Below are 23171 nucleotides of genomic sequence, written 5' to 3'. Positions count from 1 at the left end.
TATACAACGTTTAAACTCGTAATCATTTTTTTTTTGCAAAATTACGGAGCATCTTTATTAAAGTGAACCAGTAGGATAAATGCGGAGATTTGATTTAAATCGTCGTTTAAAGACACAAAATAACATATGCATTTTCGTCTTCCATATAATTTTGAAAAGTGCCGGCTAGCCAATACAGTGTGTCCAGGCTATTCATACGTGACTCACGTACGGCTAGAACTTTTGGCTAGCCGTACGGGCCCGTACGGCTAGCCACTTCCTTTTAGAAAATGGATAACCTAGCATCTATAAGTCTGAGTTCCAGTTTTTAAAGTGTAAGGTAGTGAAGCATAAGGTCAGACCATAATCTAGCTTGATCCAACAGTAGCAAGACACCTCACCCCCCAGACACTTCACCCTCTCAAATTTTGAAGACACTTCACCCCCCAAAATCAGTAAGACACTTCACCCCTCATCCAAATTTTTTTCTATAAATTAAATAAAACAAGTTCGATAACAACAAAATGCTGTTATATGTTTATATTAATTATTTTTAGTATTATTAAGTTTTTATTGCATGTCACCTTGTTTATTCAAGATGTTGATTGGTTGTTTATTCAACAGTTATCTCATATTGATTAGATAATTAAATTAAAATGGTATAATTGTATGAAAATTAAATTTATTTATAATAAATAAATAAAATGAATATAATAATAAATGAATATGAATGAATGAATCGGTTGCCAGTATGAAATATATAAAAATTAAAAAAAACAACTTTATACTATTAACTTTGTGATATGAGCCTTTTTTTGTAGGGCAAAAACAACAATATATCTGTTGTCTTTTGTCAGTTACATGATAAAATCAGGGCTCCAGATAAGATGCGTATACGCGTAAATTACGCATGGAAATAACACGTTTACGCATTCAAAACAAAATTTAAGCGTATGAAAACGCACACAAAGTTCAGGTTACGCATTGAGCAACGTTTCTTTCGCGTAAACGTAACCGAAAATTAACTTGGTGATTATCTTATTTTTAATTTCGTCTGAACGCTTTGCAAGCGTCTACCGGTAACTTCCTGTAGTTCCGACCATCATCGGTTGTTATCGTATGTATAGTAAGGTGGTGGAATTAACGCAATTTCATAAACATCCGGTACAATGTCGCTGTCAAAAGTTAAAACGATTGACTCGTATTTTCAGCCGAAAAAAATCGGCGAAGGACAAGGTTATAATTAATGAAATAATTAGCGCTGCCACGTATGAGCAACAGAAACATGCCTCAGGTTCAGATAAAACGTATGCCGTTTGGAAATGCAAGATTATAAACCAAGGGAGTCCAAAAAGCAAAAGAAATGACTTTGACATATCTTGTATTACAAGTATGATAATGCAATAAACATGGAAGCATAATAAATGTTTTACTCTTTTACATACATTTTAAGGAGTAAAAATACTCCTTCCAAATTTCAGATTTCAAGTTTTACTCATTCACAAAAAAATCAATGAGTAAATACTCATTGCCCTAAAAAATTATCTGGAGCCCTGTAAAATAATAATAAAATATTTTAAAACAATAAACATACTCAATCACTATTGAGTGTATTTTACATAATCTACATAAATAATTGTTAAACACAAAATAAAAAAATGAGGGGTGAAGTGTCTCAATCAAATTTCTTAAAATGAGGGGTGAACTGTCTAAGGGGTGAACTGTCTGCAAAAAAGGGCCTAGGGTGAAGTGTCTGGGGGTGAAGTGTCCGTAAGCTGATCCAACAGGCGGCTCTTCTTGAGTGGCATGATAGCTCAGTTTGTTGGACCACTATCACTCCGGAGGTCCCGGATTTGATCCTGGGTAACACTGGGATTTTTAAAGACACTTTCACTGTTTCCCACCTACCTAGAGGTGTACTGGTAAGAAATCCAAGTAATCCTCTCATGTATTACTCTAAGTGCTATACACTGGGCATGTAAAAGAACAAAGGGGTCTATTCAATAAGAGCTACCCAGCAGGCACTTCAGCATTGTAACAACATTGAAATATAGTCTTGATTTCAATGTTGGATTTATTAAATCAAATTTGAAAGTTTAAACAATGTTAAAATTTTCAACGTTGATACAACATTGCAGTTTCAACGTTGGCACAATGTTGAAGTACCATTGTCCTTAATCAAGACAATACTACATTGTAAATACTTCAGATATTTATTTCAAAAATGCAGTTCAAATGCAGCTTAAATTCAAACAATTTAAGAAGTCCTTTTAGTTTAACAATTAAGCTTCAATATGTTGAGTGCTCCTATCTACTACTTCTTCTAGATCTTTCTGGGTATGCATTATAATGATAGTGTTTGAATACTTCTTTTGCTCTCTCTTACTGCTTCTGCAAATAAGATAAGAAGTAACTAGTTAATAGCGACTTGGTCAATCTCAAATTCTATATATAATTAATCAACTTAGTGATTTGTTTATCTCTAAGATTTACATTATAAAACAGCATATGAATTGAGATAATATTAGTTTCATATTGACAGAAAATTATGTACATAAAACAATTCAACTTCAAAAAAAGAAGTTATTTAAAAGCCTCACCTGTGATTGGTATTAAAGAAAAACTGCTCGCCATCAGTCACTTGCAGCATTTTTCCAAGAAATATTCATTCTAGGCTCTAGCTAAGACCATTTTATGCAGCATCCTGAAAAAACAAAGTAAATTATATATTAATAATGTTACGAAGTATTCTGAAAATAATATATTACTAAGACAAAAAAAATATCCAGTAGTTGAATTATTTATACATTGTAATGAAATATATATATTAGATATTAGAATTTCAATTTAACAAACCTGGTAAAATGTATGGTATACAGACTACAGCAGCAATACTCTCAATTTCAGCCAGGACCAGGATCTAGAATATAAAAATAGATTTATCATTATTCCCTATAAATTCATGCACTTAAATGTTTAACATTCAACTTTGTTATTTAATCTCAAGAACAGTTTAACCTTTTACCACATGAGCATATTGCAAAAAATGGGTGTTTTCATTGAAAAGCCTCCTGTTACAGGTTCAAACTGCTATAAAACTATAAAAAATGCTTAAATACTGATTAAACTTGGCATAAATCTTGCCTTGACCATAGCCGTTGTAACAGCATGCTCAATTTTAAATTTCCTGTTTCCATGGCAACGGGGGGACGTCTTAAAATTGCCAAAAATCACTATTTTGCGTTTTTTTTTTTTCCATCAAAGCTGCAACTTCTCAATGAATTAAGATAGAGTCTAAGGATTTTCAGCGTTGGTTACATGTTACCTTAAGATTGACCTGAGGCCATTTTTAGCCCCTCACAAGTCCAAAATTTTCTTGGTGATGAGGGGGACTGCTGTCCCCCTTCAAACCCTCTTCCCCCCAATCAGAAGGGGGCACATTTTTTTATTTTTTTTTGTAATGTCGTGTTTTAAACTTCAGAAAATATTTTATCTTTACAGGACAAGTTAGTTTTGCTAACAGGTGCCGGTGTTAGTACAATGAAACTAGAGCTGTTTAACAAGGAAGATAAACTAGTGTGTCCTTTAGATAATGATGAGGCTCTACTCGGCTCATACCCAATTGATGATGGCATGAGAATTCATGTAAATATACTTTTTATTTTATTTTATTTTGACTTCATTTGCAGAAAAAAGTTAAGATTTGGTAACACAAAATTACCAATGAATTTTAAATTTATGATTTTGCAGTTGTTGCTACATGTAATTTTCAAAAATAAAATTGTTGTATTCTTTAAGTGCATTTGTGGCTGAATGGTTGAGGTCGCTGACTTCAAGCCACTTGCCAAGGGCTCACCACTATTAGTTCAAATCCTGACAAAAACTTTGAATTCTTTCTTGTGAGGAAGCTATCCAGCTAGCCTACAGAATGTCAGTGTTTCTACTCAGGTGCCCATTTGTGCCTGACATAATGCACAGAAGGGCACCTGAGGTCTTCCTCCACCAGTTAAGCTGGAAAGTCACCATATGACCTACATTTGCATACTGTGCTGGGGCGACAAACAATAGAAAAAAGTATCCATATCAGTATTAAAGAAATTCAAAACTTGGCAAACACAGAACCATTCCAAGAAATGCTAAAAAAAACTATGTGTAGACATCATTTATATGGTGCCTTTTTGTGTTGCCTGCTACAGAGTACCTTATATATATAGGAATCACTTCTCCGTCAATTATTTGTCTTAACTACCAAATAGGGATAGAGGACCGGCTAATTGTAAACAGAACGAACAAGAACAATAGATTTTATTCCATAACAAAAGAAATGGCCCATATCCCATTTCGTTCGCACCTGCGTCCATATCAAATCTTGTCAGTACTACTCAAAAACTACTGTTGCAATTTCATTCACCTTTTACAGGAATGATCTGATCAGCACCAATTCTCTGTGTACATATCATCTGCATTTTCCAGTTCCATGAATTTTGTCAAAGTTGTGGCCCTTTACTGATTTTTTATTTTTAAAGTTTCTCCAGACTTCTTCATTTATATAAGTGATGCAATTTGAATGAATATTTATAGGATTGATTGGTAGCTCAAGTTCCTGTACATATTACACAGGTTTTGTGGTTGAATGATTTTTGGCTAAGTTATGGCTTTTGAATAAAAAAGGGGTTTTGACCTGTTAATGATTTTTGTGTTAACTGCTACATAATAGCATAGTAGGCTCAGTCCTTTGTCTGTCTGTCTCTCCGTCAATCCATTCATCTGTCCGTCTTAAAACTTGTTCGGACTTCTGGTGCAATTTCATTTAGATTTTACAGGAATGATCAATACCAAGTCTAGTTGTGCATACAAATGTATATATTTATGAATTTTGTCAGTGTTCTTGCCTTTAATTATTTTTGTTTTTTAAAGTTTTGTCTAGACTACTTCTCTTATATTACTTATGCAATTCCAGTGAAACTTTACAGAATTGATCAATACCTCATAATTATGAATGATTTTTGGCTGTATGGCACTTGAATAATAAAAAACCATTTAGGACTGTAAATGGCTCTGTCTCCTGCTGCACCGTACCTACAACATACTATGATGCTACAAAGTAGCCGCAACATATGGGGAACAAACTGGTCAATCATCCCTCATCACAACTGCTTAATTGGCTATCATTAGGTGACACATGTGATCACTCTTGTCTCATCTCTTTTTATGTTTTACGTTTTGCAGGTAAATGATCCATCTGCAAAAGTGGGAGAGTTTGAAGATGTGTCAAAAGTTGAGAAATTTGAAATAAGTGCTGATGAATATGAAAAAAGAGCAGGTCTGTTGAAAACACCTAAATATACTGTAACACTATATTACATTAGATAATAGTACATGTATATTACATATGAAAAAACAAGATTGCATTTGAGAAAATGCTATGCCACCGCATTAATACAACACTAAATAGAAGTGTAGGAACAAATACTGTTGAAGAACGGGTCTTTCATTAACCTCGTATATTATTGTCTGGATGAGCCGGTACCAATGCAAAACCAACATATTACTATAAACTGCTAGCATTCCCTTGCAGAAAGATAAGCAGACGACAGCCTAAATTTCATGACTACATCAAAGGACAACACAGTAAGACACTTTGTCAAAATCTAGGTCAGCTGATATCAAAGTTCACTTTACATCTTAATCTGTGCACATGGTTCAAATTTCATAGCTGTACATCAAAGGACAAGAAAGTAGGTCATATAATCAAAATCTAGGTCACTTGATATAAAAGTTCAATTTTACAACTAAAACTGTGCACATGGTCAAAATTTCATTGCTGTACATCAAAGGACAAGAAAGTAGGTCACTGTCCCTGTGGGCAAGGCAAAATTTTGACCCAAGGATTTAATTCAAAACAATCTTGATACAGGTCCACTAAACAACATTTCAAGTCAAATATCTAAGCTGTAGCTTTCTCCCATTCAGAAAACATTTGTTTTATTTTCTGTTTTTATTATGTGTTCTTAATGAAAATCACTGCCCCCAGGCAGGGCCGATTTTGACACCAGGGGAAAAATTTGAACAACTTTGGTAGAGGACCTACAGATGATATTATATAGCAAACATCAAAGCTCTTTACCTTCAGACAAAAATAGCTTTTATTTTATTTATTTTTTTACTATATCTACATTATGAAAATCAATGAACCCGGGGCGGACCCAATTTTGACCCCAGGGCTATAATTTGAACAATCTTAGTAGAGGTTCACTTCCCAAAGTCTCATGCCATAAATTTAACCTCTAGCCTTTGTCAATTCAGAGAAGAAGGTTTTTCAAGTTTTTACTTTATACATATAAGGAAAACTATCGCCTCTAGGGCAGGGCAATTTATTCACTAGGGGCATAATTAAAACAACTTTAGTAGAGGACCCATAGATGATATTATATACCAAATATCAAAGCTCTAAGCCTTGTACCTTCAGACAAGAAGATTTTTTAATTTTTTACTATATGTACATAGTGAAAATCAACGACCCCTGGGGGTGGGGCCAATTTTGACCCCAGGGCTATAATTTGAACAATCTTGCTAGAGGTTCACTACACAATGTTTCATGCAAAATATCTAACCTCTAGCATTGTAAATTGCTAGAAGAAATGTTTTTAAAGTTTTTACTATAAGTTTTTACAATATACATATAAAGAAAACCAATGACCCCAGGGGCGGGCCGATTTTTACCCCAAAGCTATAATTTTAACAATCTTGCTAGAGGTTCACTACACAATGCCTTATGCAAAATATCTAAGCTCTAGGCCTTTTGGGTCTTTACAAGAAGGTATTTTAAGTTTTTACTATATGTACATATAGTAAAAATCAATGACCCCCAGGGTGGGGCCGATTTTGATCCCAGGGCTATAATTTGAACAATCTTGGTAGAGGTCTACCAGACAATGCCTTTTGCAAAATATCTAAGCTTTAGGCCTTCTGGGTCTTTACAAGAAGATTTTTGTGCCCCCACGTTAGTGGCGGGCATTTAGATTTACCCTTGTCCGTCCGTCCGTCTGTCCGTCCGTCCTTCCGTCCGTCCGTCCGTTCACTTTTGTGTCGCACGTAACTCAAAAAGTATTTGACCTAGAGTCATGAAACTTTACAGGAATGTTGATCAGCATGTGTAGTTGTGCACCTGGGTATTTTCATGTGGATATTTTTAGTATTTTCAGAGTTATTGCCCTTGACTTAGTAAAATTTTGCAATTTTCAACTTGTGTCGCACGTAACTCAAAAAGTATTTAACCTAGAGTCATGAAACTTAACAGGAATGTTGATCAGCATGTGTAGTTGTGCACCTGGGTATTTTCGTGTGCATATTTTTAGTATTTTCGGAGTTATTGCCCTTGACTTAGTAAAATTTTGCAATTTTCAACTCAAAAAGGATTTGACATAGTCATTAAACCTTATGGGCAGGTTGCTCAGCATATTTAGATTTGCACCTGGGGTTTCGCTTGTGGATTTATCCAGTATTTGTAGAGTTATTTCCCTTGACTTAGTAAAAAGATTGACAGAACAGTGGCACTGTGGGGGCACCCGTGTCCTATGGACACATTTCTAGTTTAAATTTATTCTTATAATTCCTTTTGGTTGCCATGGCAACCAGATTTCTGCATGGAATGAAATTCTGTGAACAACTTTGGAAGCCCTTCACCCAAGGATCAATCATGCCAAGTTTGGTTGAAATTGGACAAGTGGTTTTTCACAAGAAGATTTTTTAAGTTCACTATATAATCTATATAACACACACACACACAAACAAACACACACACACACACACAGGTGAATCGCTATATGCCACCGCATCGCAGATTGCGGTGGCATAAAAATGCTATGCCACCGCATGGTTCAAATTTCATAGCTGTGCATCAAAGGACAAGAAAGTAGGTCACATCATCAAAATCTAGGTCAAAGTTCAATTTTACAACTAAAAACTGTGCACATGGTCAAAATTTCATTGCTGTACATCAAAGGACAAGAGAGTAGGTCACTGTCTCCTTGGGCAAGGCATAATTTTGACCCAAGGGTTTAATAACAATCTTGATACAGGTCCACCAAACAACATTTCAAGTCAAATATCTAAGCTATAGCTTTCTCCCATTCAGAAAACATTTGTTTTATTTTCTGTTTTTAATATGTGTACATAATGAGAATCACTGCCCCCGAACAATGCAAATTTTTGACATTTGAACAACTTTGGTAGAGGACCTTATATATAGATGATATTATATATCAAATATCAAAGCTCTATGCCTTGAACCTTCAGACAAAAATATTTTTTTTTTTCACTATATGTACATAATGAAAATCAATGACCCCTGGGGCAGAACAAATTTTGACCCCAGGGCTATAATTTGAACAATCTTGCTAGAGGTTCACTACACAATGTTTCATGCAAAATATCTTAACTTTATCCTTTGTAAATTTAGAGAAGATGATTTTTTTAAGTTTTAACATATAAGATAAACCTATGGCTCCCAGGGGCGGGGCTAATTTTGACACAACAGGCAAAATTTGAACAACTTTGGTAGAGGACCTTTAGATGATATTATTTAACAAATATTAAAGCTCTAAGCCTTGTACCTTCAGACAATAAGATTTTTTGATTTTTTATCAGACAATAAGATTTTTTGATTTTTTACTATATGTATATATTGTAGTGATGTTCCGATTGTCGCAAGTCGTCGATAATCAGTTACTGTTATATAAAGCGACACTAATCGATTCACTAAAATTTGTTCCGCGACGTCGTCGAAAATGTTTAAAAATCAAATGTAATTAATTCTGACGGTAATTTTCTTTTAGGAACACCTCGCCGATCGCAAAAAATCATCTCAGAGACAATTTGGAGTTGAACAGGCTCAATAAGTGATGTAAACAATAGTAATATAATGTGATTTGAATGTTATTATTTGACATCCATTGCAAAATAAAATCTATTTCGTAAAATTATGACTATTATAAGGTTAAAACTGTGTTAAAAAGTGCTAAATGAAGTTCATGTTACTGAATATAATCAAGTGCCTTGTGAAGAAATGTCACTGCCATATTTCTTTTTAAGGCGACGTTATTCAAAAAGTTATCGATTATGTCCCATCCGACTGAACCGATGATCTATTGGGACAAATTTCAACCGATTTCCATCACTAATATATTGAAATCAATGACCCCCAGGGGGGGGGGGGGGCAATTTTGACCCCAGGGCTATAATTTGAACAATCTTGCTAGAGGTTTACAACTCAATGTTTCATGCAAGATATCTAACCTCTAGCATTTGTCAATTGCTAGAAGAATTTTTTTATGTTTTTACTATATACATATAAGGAAAACCAATGACCCCTAAGGCGGGGCCGATTTTGACCCCAGGGCTATAATTTGAACAATCTGGGTAGAGGTCTACCAGACAATGCCTTATGCAAAATATCTTAGCTCTAGACCTTTTGGGTCTTTACAAGAAGGTGTTTTAAGTTTTTACTATATGTACATATAGAGAAAATCAATGACCCCGGGGCGGGGCTGATTTTGACCCAAGGGCTATAATTTGAACAATCTTGGTAAGGGTCTACCAGATGATGCCTTATGCAAAATATCTAAGCTCTAGGCCTTTTGGGTTTTTACAAGAAGGTATTTTAAGTTTTTACTATATAATATATACATGTACATAATGAAAATCAATGACCCCCGGGCGGGGCCAATTTTGACCCCAGGGCTATAATTTGAATAATCTTGTTAGAGTTCTACCAGACAATGCCTTATGCAAAATATCTAAGCTCTAGGCCTTTTGGGTCTTTACAAGAAGATTTTTTAAATTTATTCTTATAATTCCTTTTGGTTGCCATGGCAACCAGATGTCTGCATGGAATGAAATTCTTTGAACAACTTTGGAAGCCCTTCACCCAAGGAACAATCCTGCCAAGTTTGGTTGAAATTGGACTAGTAGTTTTTCACAAGAAGATTTTTTAAGTTCACTATATAATCTATATAACACACACACACACACACACACACACACACACACACACAGGTGAATCGCTATATACCACCGCATCGCAGATTGCGGTGGCATAAAAACAACAACATTGTTCATATTTTTTTTCCGAATCTGTAATTTAATCAGTAACAAACATTAGGATATATGACCCAACAGATAGTAACATAATGGCCAATCAGTAGAACAGTTTATTTCTCTGGTTTGTCCACAAATCTGCATAACTTCATCTTTGAAACCACCCTTCATAATTACACCATTAGAGCAATACGTGATACTTGTCACAAAAATCTTCCCATTTAGATTCTTAATTAGAAGTGATATTCCATGATCCAAACATTATGATTAGTGTAAAGATAGAACAAGTTTACCCTAAATGACCCTTCTTCATCGGTGTTAAAAGTGAGGAAAATAAATGAATGAAAAGTTTTGCATTAGTCATGTAGAGACATAGTTTTGTTTATATATCTTAATTTATTTAAGTCAGTGATAGAGTGTGTACATGTACAATTAATTTATGATATTTAACTCATATTGACATTTTTAGCTCGACTATTCGAAGAATATGAGAGCTATTGTAGTTGCCCCGGCGTCCGTGTCGGCGTCTGCAATAGTTAAAGTTTTTTGTAAAGTCAAATATCTCAATTATTGCTTGAGATATTCAATTGAACTTTACAATACTTTTTTATTATAGTAATAATGTACATCAGTTTGCAAAATTGCATAACTCTGCGTGCAATATTTGCAGAATTATTTGCCCCTTTGAAACTTAGAAATTTTGGTTAAAGGTTAAAGGTCTTCTAATAAAGATATTTACTTGAAACTTTACACATGTACTTAGGGTCATAATTGGAGGGTCATAATTGTATGTCACTGACCAAGTTCCATTACTCTATCTTGCATTTAGGTTGATTCATCTCCCCTTTTCTACTTAGTCTCTTGGTTAATGTTTACATGCAAGTTTTACATATCTCAATAACTATTCAAGATATTTATTTTAAACTTCACATAAGCATTTAGGGTCATAATTGTAGGTCACTGACCAAGATCCATAATTCTATCTTGCATTTAGGCTGATTTTTCTTCCCTTTTTCAACTTAGAAATTCATGGTAAAGTTTTGCTTGTAAGCTGTTATCTCCATAACTACTGAAGGGTTTGTGCCTTTTTTTGGACAATTTTATACATTCATAATAATAAAGCAGTGATTTACTTGATAAAACATATTAATAGCCTTTGTACCTTTTCGGTCAATTTTATGTATTCATAGGTTAGCATTATTATACTCAATAAAACACCCTTGTGACAACTTTTTCGAATAGTCGAGCCAATACTGTCCTCCGACAGTTCTTGTTTAATAAAACTGTATGTACATAAAACATTGATATATCAGTCAAGCACCAGTATAGAGGGCCATTGTGAAAATTTGTCATAAATATAGCAATTTCAGAGTGTAGCAGTTTTTAATTTTAGTATCTGAACAGTAATAACCATGAAGTACAACATTTTTATTTCACAGATTCTGTAAGAGCATTTAAAGAAAGAAATAAGTTAGGAAGATTTAAAGAAATATCTCCAGAGGAACAGCAAAGGTTGGATGAGGAGAAGAGGTTGAAGGAAGAACAAGATAAAGCAAAGGTGGAAAGCATGAAAATTGGAGACAGGTATTGTTGTTAACAGAGTACTCAATTATTGTCAGGAACAGTCTTAGAATATTGTCCAATCAAAGGCATTGATTATTTTATAGAGCAAGAAATGTATTCTATATACATTGCTTAATTTAAATCAGGAGGGAGAAAATAAGTACAGATAGTTCTGTGGTGTCAAATTGTGGGCTACCATAATAAGAATGTCAGAATCTGGAGAGATATTGATCAGTGGACAGATGGACTCCAGTAGTCAATTGTCCAAGAGTAATGCTTAACAGTTTATTAAATTTGCATAAAAAGGTGATTGTTTTGGGAATTTTTATTTATTGTTATAAAATTAATGCAGTCACAGCAATTCTGTGATGGTAAACTATGCTATTCTTTTTACTATTTATATGTTTAATGCTGCAGAATATTTCAGTAAACCTTGCAATACCAGTATCATAGTTTTATATACATGTAGGTAGGCAAATGGGTGTGTATGGAATTGATATTGTTATTGTCAGAAATATGCAATCTGATAAAAGTTTGATATGTAACATTGTACTTAAAACATAACAACTAGGGAAAAATGATATTTTTGATGTACTTTAGATAAATGATATGAGTATGAAGAAATCATTGAAAAGAAATTTGTAATAATTGCTTTCATCAATTTTAGATGTGAGGTCCAGGTTGCAGGACAGCCAAAAAGAAGAGGCTGTGTTCAATATGCAGGTATTGAAACAAAATCATTTCCAAGTTTGTTCTGAATTCCCATATTTGATATTTATATAAATTTTTAACCAGGTTTTCCGAAGGAAAAAACTGGTTATAAGATTGAGGTATGTCGGCGGGCGGGCGGGCGGGCGTAAACAATTTCTTCTGTGCGCAACTCCTCCTACATTTCTCAACGGATTTTGACCAAACTTTTTCACAGAAGCTTTGTCATCAAAGTGCCCTGGCGCATATTGTCGGGGTTTTGCGATTAGATAATATTGACCTAATTATGGCCCTTTGTTTTTTTTCCTTATATAAAATATATAGTGAACAATTTCTTCTGTGGCGCAACTCCTCCTACATTTCTCAACGGATTTTGACCAAAACTTTCTCAGAAGCTTTGTCATCAAGTGCCCTGTCACATATTGCCAGGGTTTTGCAATTGGGTATTATATTTGACCTAATTATGGCCCTTTGTTTTTTTTTTTCACTTATATAGAATATATAGTGAACAATTTCTTCTGTTGCGCAACTCCTTCCTACATTTCTCAACGGATTTTTGACCAAAACTTTTCTTAGAAGCTTTGTTATCAAGTGCCTGGCACATATTGTCGGGGTTTTTGGATTGGATAATATTTGACCGAATTATGGCCCTTTGTATATTTTTTTCCTTATACAGAATATATAGTGAACAATTTTTCTTTCTGTGCTTTCAACTCCTCCTACTTTCTCAACGGATTTTGACCAAACTTTCTTAGAAGCTTTGTTATCAAGCAAGTGTCTGGCACATTATTGTCGGGGTTTTTTTGATTGGATAATATTTGACCGAATTATGGCCCTTTGGTATATTTTTTCCTTATACAGAATATATAGTGAACAATTTCTACAGTGCGCAACTTCTCCTACATTTCTCAATGGATTTTGACCAAACTTTCACAGAAGCTTTGTCATTCAAGTGCCCTGGCGCTCACTAAATTCCCATGTTTCATTCCAAGACATCATTTCAAGTATTTTTTTAAAAATTGTGAACATACTTTTCTTGATATCGCACAAAACACCACACGCCAATATTGTTGACAAAAGAAAATGACAAGAGACGCAAAATGCAAAAATTAAGCAAAAATAAAGTACTGTTTACCTTTCTAAAATATTTGGGAAAAAAAAAGGCGAATAGACAACAATAAAATTTCTCAATCATTTTTGTTTGAGGAATATTAAAAAAAGCCATAATTCCTCCTAAAAAGTTCAATTTAAAAAACAAATGCCCCTTCATGACAAAGCTTCTGTGAAATATTTTGCTGAAAACCTGGTTGCATCGCATTGCGATGTTCCTTGTTTCACATTAATCTGAAAATTCAGTTTATTATTTTTAACCCTTTTGATGTTTGTATAGTATTTTTATCTTAAAGAGGTTAACTTTGTTTCTTGTTTTTATAAATGTTCTGATTTTCAGATATATTGTAACCTTGCATCAAAAACTTTAAAAAAAATCATGCAAATTTTTAAAAAATTAAAAATTGTACCCCCTTGCTTTTTTTTGGAAAAAGAAGTTTTTAAAAAACCCGGGATTTTGGGGTTTTGGGTGTACAGTAGGACAACCCAAGGTTTGGAAAAAAATAAGGGAAGGGTTTTTTTATTTTAAACTGTACCCTTTTTTTCTTTTTTTTTGTACACTATAAAAAATGGCAAAAAAGGGAGTAGAAAAAATCATGAAAATTTAAAATGCAATTATAATGATCGTCCCTTTTTTATGAAAAACTTGAAATCGTTTTTTTGATAATTTTAAACCCCATATTTTAAAAACAAAAAAAAATATGTTTTTCTCACCCTTTAAACTTTTAAAAAGATATTTTTTATAGTAGTTTTAATTTTAAAATAAAATTAATAACTTATCTGTTTTTTTTTTCCCATTGTAAAAGGGTAAACAATACTTCCAGTGTAAAAAGATAAATACGGAGGATTTGTTGAAACCAGAATTTTTTAGAAAATTGGTGATTTTCCCGAGGAGGGAATGGATATGACGATGATGATGAAATGTGATTTATTATATTATAGGTATTTTAATTAGGTCTTATGTAATTGCCTGGATGCCCAGAGATGTTGGGGTTTGCAAGAGAAAAGAAAAGACTAGCAATAGTCTGACATTTTTTTTTAAATCCCATGATGATTTTATACAGTATTTGTAATTGCATGGGGGAAAATAAAGTGCTTATATTATAGGGGAATCCTCTTGACCTTAAAGAGTTAATTACAGTACTTTCTGTTAATTATTACCATTATTGAACGTTCAAAAACATCATTTTTTGAGATTTTTGAAAGTTTTAGAAAGTGCACATTTCCTGCCATATTTCTTCCTATCTTTGTAAAGCTCCAGAATGGCTCTTCCCCGGTTTTGTATTTTCGGATAAATTCTTCAAAATGTGACACATGATTTAAATGTTTTGTTCCCTGGCAATTTTTTTTTTTTTGTTTGTTTTTTTAGTGTTTAAATTTTTCCCCTATTTTAATTGGGAATGAATTTAAATTTCAAACATTTATTTCTGGGGATATTTAAAAATATTGAACATTTTATGTCATGTTTGCAATATAATTTTGACTAAACCCCAATTTTTATTTGGTTTTATTTTTTTACAAGGTTTTTTTAAAAAATCCCAAAATAAAAAAGTGGGTTAAAACTAAAAATGAGTTTTAGGAAAATTTTTTTGCCCTAACTTTTCATAGGGTATTTTTTAAAACTTGGGATTTATGGAAAATATATTTTATTAAAATTTAAAACATTTAGTAAAATTTTTTTAAATTTGGGTTCCCATAGTTGATTCTCAAAAAGTGTTTTTTACTTTTTCACTCATGAATTTTTGTTATAAAAAATTATAAATTCATTTTTTCTGGTATTTTAGAAAGGTTTTTTAGCAATTTTTTTTTAAACTGTGCTGTTTTTTTTTTTTAAAGTGACATTTTGCTTTATTTTTTTCAAATTTTCAAATTTTACTTTTTATTTCAAAAAAACTTTGGTTTTTATTTTGATGGTTTAATTGAGCCAAAAACGTTCCATTTTGGTTTTTTGAAAATGTTTTGGGGAAAAATAAATTACCTTTAAATAATATTAAAAAAAACTGCCCCAAATCTTTTTTAATGGGTTAAAAATTTTAAAATTTTAAATTTCCCACCCGGGTTTTTAATTTTTTCATCACTTTTTTACCTAGTGGAGTTTTTTTCGTTTTTATCCGGGTTTAAATAAATTTTAAAATTGGGAAAAATTATAAGAAAATGTTAAACTTATTTTTGACTTTCACCTGTTCACTCTATATAATCTACCATGGATGGCATAAGTCCTTTAACGGCAATTTACTACCAAACTTATTCATTTTAAAAGAGCATTTTGGAAATTTAATTCTTTTTGTAATATTCAAACAATTAATTTTTGCTGGATATATTTAAACTTATTATGACTTAAATAAGTTATTGAGATGTAGGTTTTTAAGAAATGTTTTGAATTTAGATTCTGAATCGATCCCTTGTTTCCTTATTAAGGATTTTCCGCTACAAGAAAGTCACTTGAAATTATTTCGAGTGCAACATCTGATTTTCTTATATACTTACCGTATTGATGGCTGTTTAACGTTTTTGAAAATTTTCAATTTTTTAATGAAAGTGTCAATTTTACTGTCGTTCATATTCATATTTTAATATTTTCAAAATAAATGGAACAAATTTTTTCTTTGAGTATTGTTTTTTAAATTGTTTTTTTTAGGCGGGCATTGAAATTTTTTGGAATTAAAACCCCTTTAACATTGCTGGAAACAAAAGTGATTTTTCCTGACATTTTAAAAAAGAACCGGCCCGTCTGCATGTCTATAAATTTTTGGTTTGATCAAAGTTTTTTTTCCCCCGGGTTTTTGTTGGATTTGAAAAATTAAATTTAGTTTTTCCAAAGGGGGTGGGTTTCCCAAATTTTTTTAAAAACTATAAAAAGTCGCAGGTTTTTAAAGGAAGGAAATTGGGATTAAGTTTAAACCCTTTTAAAAAAATGTTGTTGTCTAAAGGGGAAACAATTTGGGGGATGAGGAGGGGTTTTGAAAATTTGCAGGATCAGTGGAAAGGGATTTTTTTTCAGGTTTATAAAAATCAATATTTTTTAAAGGGAAAAAGTTTTTGTTAAAATTATAGAAGATAATGTAAGCAGTTTTAAATTTCTTGCCTTGACCCTTTGGGCCCCCGTTTTAACGGATGTTGACAATTTTAATTTTAATTTATTCCCCACCGGGTTTGGGTTTACTTGGAAAAAATGTTTTTCCCCTTCAAAACAAAAAAAAATTTAAAATTTTAAAATTTTCCTTGGGAAAAAATTTACAAAAAAAAAGGGATAAACCAAAATTTGAAAAAAAAAAATTGGCCCTTTAAAAATTATAAAAAATTTAAAAAAAAGGTTTAGTTTTTTAGGGTTTGGGCCAGATTTTTTCCTTTTTTTTCCAATTAGAAGGGGAATGTTTCAAATTTAGTGGGCGAGTTTTGTTGTTTTAGTTTTTTAAGGTCCGGTTTCAGCCGGGCCCAAAACTGGTGGTTTTAAAAAAACGATGCCAAAATTTCTTTTTAGTTTACGGGGGGTACCAAAAAGTTTACCAAAAGCTTTGGAAATTTGCAAATTTGCTCACCAAAAAAAAAAAAATCCGGGGTATAAAAGGGAGATTTACGGGGCAAAAGGGTTTCAAAAATTTTTTTCCCAAAAGGAAAAATTAAAAAAACCCCCCGCCCTTGGCGCCCCCCAGTGAAGGGAAATTTTTTTTATTTGAAAATTTTGAAAGAGAAAAATTTTAATGTTTTTTATTGAGTTAGCCAGAGAAAGTTTTTTTTTTTTTCAAAAAATTGGAAATTAAACTTTTCTTAAAACTAAAAATTAAAAGGGGGCCTGCCCAAAAACAAAATTTTTTTAAGAAAAAACCCTTTTTTTTTTTAACCCCTTAAAAAAATAACCCCTTGGGGAAAATTTTTAATGAAAAATAATTTTTAAGGTCTTTATAAAAATTTGTTTAGAAAGCCCAATTTTTTGAAAGAAAAGCCTTTGATGGAAAAAATTTTAATTTTTTTATAAAAACAATTTTCAATTAAACTATTCAATGTAGCTTTTTCTTATCCAAATTTAAATTTTTTTTTTTGGGGAAAAAATTTAAAAGATTACCCCGTTTTTCCCATTTTTAAAAAATTTTGTGCCTTTTATGAAGATAATGGTTTTAGGTCATTTAAACCCTTAAACCGTTTAACTTTAATAAAAGTTTCAGATTTAAAGCCCAAAGCAATATTAAGTCGTTTTTATTTTCAAAACCCCTTAAATTTTTCAAGGGCCCCCCGGTTTTTTTCAAGGGGGTTTTTTTAGTTAACTTAATGCCCTTTAAAAGCTTTTTTAAGTTTTTTTAAATTTTTTTTTAATTTTTTATTTTTTTAAAAAGCCCCAGATTAAAATTTTTTTGATATAAATAATTTTTAAAATTCATAAATGTATTTTCAAAATTAGTAAATTTTAAAGTTTACTTTTATCAAATTTATTTATTTTTTTTAGTTGAAAAACCTAACTAAAATTTTTTTCCCTTTTTCACATTTATTTTCAGTTCTAAAAGTTGGAAAATTTTTTGCTTTTGAAAAACAGTTTTTTAATTTTGAACATTTTTATAAGCTTTAAAACTTTTTTAATTGCTAAAAGCTAAAGCCTTTTTTTAAATTGAACCAAAATTTTCACATGAACATTTAACCTAAAATTTACAATTTGGGCGGGGCAAATTTCCCAAGTTTGATTCCCTTTGGGGAATTTTTTATATTAAATTGGAAGGGGTTTTTAAAAAAATTTAAACATTAAAAATTTTTTGGGTGATTTAATTTAAAGAAAAAGGACCCCGGTTTTAAAAAAATTTTTAGGAAGGGTTTTTTTTTATTGTTTAAAAAATTTGAAAAACTGTTTGAGTTTTCAAATTTAAAAAAACGCCCCAAATTTTTCCCTGCTTGCAATCTTTTTTTTTACATTACCCTAAAATTTTCACGCTTTAAAAAAAATCGTGGGCCTGTTTAAAATTTTAAAACGATAAAATTTTTTCAAACTTTTTAAAAATAAAACCCTTAAAATCACTTCCCGGTTTTTGGTTTAAAAAGAGTAATTTTTGCCTGTGATTTTTTAATTTAAATGGAGCTTTTAAAATAACAGTGGAAAAATACCCCCTTTCAATTTTGTTTTTTAAAACAAGGAAAAAACCCCCGGTTTTTTTTTATTTTTATTTTAAATTTAAAGCAAGTTATCAAAATTAAACAATTTTGAACAAAAGGAAATAATTTTGTTGGGGGTTTTTAAAATTTTTTGGTTGTCAATTTAAAAAATTTTTTGGCTATTCTTTTAAGTTTCTTTTCCCTGTTTTAAACCTTGAAAAAATGCCAAAAAAATTTTTTCTTTTAAAATAAAAACTGGGCCAATTTAATTTTAATTTTATTTAATTTCTTGATTTTTTTTCTTTTTTCTTGTAATTTTTTCCCAAAGCCAAAAATTTTTTTCCGGTTTTTTTGTTTTCCAAAATTTTAAAATTTTCAAACCCCTAATCTGGGTTTGGATTTTAAAAACCCGAAAAACCTTTACCCCAACCAATTTTAAGTTCTGTTTTTTTATAGAAAAGTGGTTTCGGCCTTTAAAAAATGCACCCCTGCTTTTAATTTTTTTTAATTTTTATTGGGCCCTAACCCAAGCAGACCCTTCCCCCCAAAAAAATTTTGGCCCCTTTGATTTTTTCCAAAACATAAATTTTTCCTTAAAATTGTATATTTCTTTAACCTTTTTTTTTTTTAAAATTTTTGCATTTTAATTTTCCCGGGGCGAATTTTAAATTTTTTAAAAATACATGTTAATTTTTTTGCCCCACAAATCAAAGGAAAAATTGCCAAGGGTTTTTAAATTTTTTTTAAACCAAATTTAAACCTTAAAATTTTTCACAAAAATTTAAAAAAATTTCAAAATTTTTAATGAACCTTTTCACAACTTTTGGAAACACCTTTAAACCACTTCGTAATTTTTTTAAAATAAGCAATCAAAAAGGGGTTTTTCAATGTTTTTCCCCGGGTTTTTTTGGGCTTGGGAAAAAGGGGCCCCAAATATAGGGGTTTAAAATTTTGGGCGGCGTTTGTTGCGGCGTCCCTTTTTTAAGCTTGTCCGGGGCATTAAATCTGTCATTTATAAGTCGGGGTTGACTTCCAAAATCACTTTCCACGCATGCCCCTTCTTATTTTGAAAACCAAGTGCAAAAGCACAACGAAAACCAGTACTCTGCACTTCATTATTTTTGAGTTTATGCCCTTTGTTAATTTTTATACTTTATTTTTGTCCAGGCCATTTTCTCAAAAAAATGTTAAAAACTATGGTCTTTTAAACTTCATGTATGATGGATGAAGATCTCATTAAGAAAAAAGTGCAGTGTACAAGAAAACCGATAATCTGCAATTTTTTTTTTAGTTATTACAACTTAATTAATTTCATAACCTTTAATTTTTTAATCAAGGCCATTTCTCATAAATTAGTAAAAACCTATGGACTTAAACGTTATAAAAGATAAATAGATCTTTATTGATAAAAGTGCAGTGCACAGAAAACTGCTGCTCTTCGACCTTATAATATTTTTTTTGAGTTTTTTTGCCCCTTTGTTAATTTTCAAAATTTCACAGAGGGGAAAAAATGCCCAAAAATAAAAATGGGCGTAACAAACTTTTTTTTTCCCAAAAGACTTAAAAAAATGTTGGGCCAGGGCATAATAAAGAAAATTTTTATGTTGAAAATAGTAGTGAAACGTTAAACCCGTTTTGTAAAAAAACAGAGAATTAAATTTTTATTGCACATAACAACCTTTTTTTTTATAATTTCTAAGGGTCACATAAAATTGGGTTGAAAAATATTTCAAAGGGGGTAGTATTTTTTGTCAGTAAAAATTAGAAAAAAATTTGGGTTTTTTTTTTATTTTGGAAAAACCCGCTTAAAAATAAAAATACCTATTTACCCAAAAGGTTTTAAATTTATTTTAAATTATTATTTTAAAATCTTAAACCTTTTTTAATTTTTATATATACACATTTCATTATTACTCAAAAAATTTTCAAAAAAAACCCCCGGTCTTTAGAGAAAAAAATTATAGGAGCCCGTAAACCCTTTTTTTGCGGCTCGGGTTATATTTTTAAAAAAAACTTTTAAAATAGGGGCCAAAATAAACTGTTTAAAATCTTTTTTTTAAAATAATAATATAACACTAAAATGAAATTTTACCTTCAAGGTCATTTTTTTTTCCCTTTGGGCATTTTACAACTGTTTTTCATGATTTTTTAGAAAATAAGTTTTTTGGTTTGAAATGGTAAAATATTTTTTAGAAAGGGAAAATTGGGTTTTAAAAACAGTATTAAAAATTTTTTGATGTTAAAAACCCATTTATATTTTTATCCCCCTAGCCTTGCAAACTTCCCTTTGGTTTAAAATGGGGGCACAATTTAAATTTTGATAAAATGCAGCCCGCAAGTGGCTGTCTTTAAAATTTTTAACAATGAAATATTAATGTACAATCTTTAAAACGAGATTGAGTCACAAAACATTATAAAAGATATACAGAAGTAAACAAAAGTGATGGTGCGAATTTAAGTAGTATCATGAAAACATTACTATAAAACGTAAGCAAATAGGTAGCCAACTATACAGTTGGAATTGTTAATAATTGTCATGTCGCATGTCCTGGTGGCGAATTCTAAATTACTAGCCACTATTATAATTGATTATTCTTTGCAAAGGTTTAAAAACGGATTCGGGAAAGAAAATTTTCGTTCTCAGCATTATTAAAATTAAACATGCGGCGAAACAAACGTTAAATGTTGCAAAAGTGTCCTTGTTACATTGTCAAACTGAATCCGTAAAGAACGCTAAAAACGGAAAAATGAAAATGTAGTTGACTAGGTTTAAAGATCCTGTATGTTTTGTGATCGATATTGTTACTGTGTGAATACTATGGAACAAAATTAATCATTTTTTCTATCTTGCTAGGAAAATTGGAACTTCATAGCTTAATTTCCCTCTTGCTTTATGACATTGGGAACTTGCATTATGCTTTATTCCCTCTTTCATTGCATTGGAAACTTGCATTATGCTTAATTCCCCCCTTTCTACATGACATTAAACTTGCATTATGATTGATTCCATCTTGCTTTATATTTTTAAAGTTGGATTATTCTGGATTTCCCTTTTTCATTATTTCATTTAAACATTTTTGTAGTGACCCCTTCTTTCTTTAGTGATAACTATTAAACTGGAACAAGCCATTTGGGAAAACTAAAATTTAACCAAACCTTTATTATAAGCTACCTTTCCAGCTCAATATAAAATTTGGTTTTTGTTTTTTTTTTTACTTTTATGTAGAAGTCATTTAAAACTGACTATTTTTGTTCCCCTGGGGATTTTGTTAAAATGTGACTTTTTGAAAATTTCAGCCGCATGGCGTGATTTCTTTACTTTCGCATTCATTGTTTTTGTAATAAAGGGCGGTGTCTGAGGCTTTTGGAAATTTTGACCTTACATTAGATAAAATCTAGCGATTTGTGAACTGTTAAGGGGCGAGAACTCTGTTATCGATATCAACGATTTTTTACCATGATTCGCCTATCATCGGAATTTTCCGTACATGTATATATTACGGAATACCGTTAGGGCCATCGTGGTTATACGTTAAAATACGACAATGCTATAAATACGTACCAAGCGCTTAATACATAAATTACAGTGGAAAGAATATAAATACAAGTAGTAAAGGATTATGCAATATAATTTTATACATGTATATGTATACAGTCTAATAGAAAAAATATGCTCGTAAACAGTTATTCAATGGAGCAGTTATACGTACAGTGGCGGATTCAGGCCTTGGCTTAAGGGCTGCACCTACCCCCAAAGATACGTTTATGAGCTGGGATGGAATATATACGTGTAAATTTCATGCAATAGTGGTCATAGTGTACTCCCTTATCAAAACATTTAATGCTGTCATCCAGTTGTTAAGCACCTGCCTAGGTACTGCTATTGCGAAGGTCTTTATCTAATGACTTGGACATTAAAAGCAAAACTTATTAATTGGCCTTTTAACTTAATAAATGTCTCAGTCACTAATAGTGGCGAATAGGTATGTAACACATTAAAATATACATGTATAATAATGAAAGAAGGAAGTTGTTTATTTTTGTGACATGTGCATAGTCAATTACAAATGTTGGGCATATGTGTGTCTGATTATACATCAGACATCCCGCACACACCACCACATTCACATACATTTGTGCTTAAAGATATACTATGCACATCTTTCAGTAATGTATTTGTATCACAAAAAAATTATTGAAATCTATAAAATTCATACTAAATATGTTTTATTTAAATAAAAACACATACACATAATGTATAAGAATCTGCTTTCCTTATTACGGGTCAAGTAAAGTTGTGCCTGTCTTTAAAAGAAACTTTCATATATATTTTTGTAATAACACTATATACATGAATATTCATACTGCCCTGTAACACCGCACTTTGGGGTCAAACGCACTATGGGGTTCGACCCCAAAGTGCGTTAAACTTCGCACCGCACTTTGGGGTCCAACGCACTTTGGGGTCAAAATCGAGAAATTGACCCCAAAGTGCGTTAATATGCTACATATCAACGCACTTTGTGTTCAAGAGGTTAAAGGTGTCATCTGAGTTCTGCTTAAAATACTGGAATACTGACTTATTTTCAATCTGCGACATGGAATATTGGGTTCAAAAACTAATTTTGGAAATTAAA

At 31.5% G+C, this 23171-nt stretch overlaps 1 protein-coding gene across 1 annotated transcript in view; it reads left to right on the top strand.

Moving 5' to 3' along the window:
• Window positions 1-12387, top strand: part of LOC132715498 (tubulin-folding cofactor B-like) — a gene marked incomplete at its 3' end in the record, with an annotated part of 28521 nt that extends 16134 nt beyond the window's left edge. The window contains exons 2-5 of the mRNA XM_060698502.1: window positions 3481-3624; window positions 5209-5302; window positions 11517-11661; window positions 12308-12387. Of these exons, the coding sequence (XP_060554485.1) occupies window positions 3481-3624; window positions 5209-5302; window positions 11517-11661; window positions 12308-12387 (463 nt within the window). The remainder of the gene's footprint in view (window positions 1-3480; window positions 3625-5208; window positions 5303-11516; window positions 11662-12307) is intronic.
• Between the last annotated feature and the right edge of the window lie 10784 nt (window positions 12388-23171).

Source organism: Ruditapes philippinarum, unplaced genomic scaffold (genome assembly GCF_026571515.1).
Source record: "Ruditapes philippinarum isolate M1 unplaced genomic scaffold, ASM2657151v2 ctg8665_1_1_1_1, whole genome shotgun sequence".
Classification (NCBI taxonomy): domain Eukaryota; kingdom Metazoa; phylum Mollusca; class Bivalvia; order Venerida; family Veneridae; genus Ruditapes; species Ruditapes philippinarum.
The sequence above is the reverse complement of the archived record's forward strand: the minus strand, read 5'-3'. Positions and strand labels throughout refer to the sequence as shown.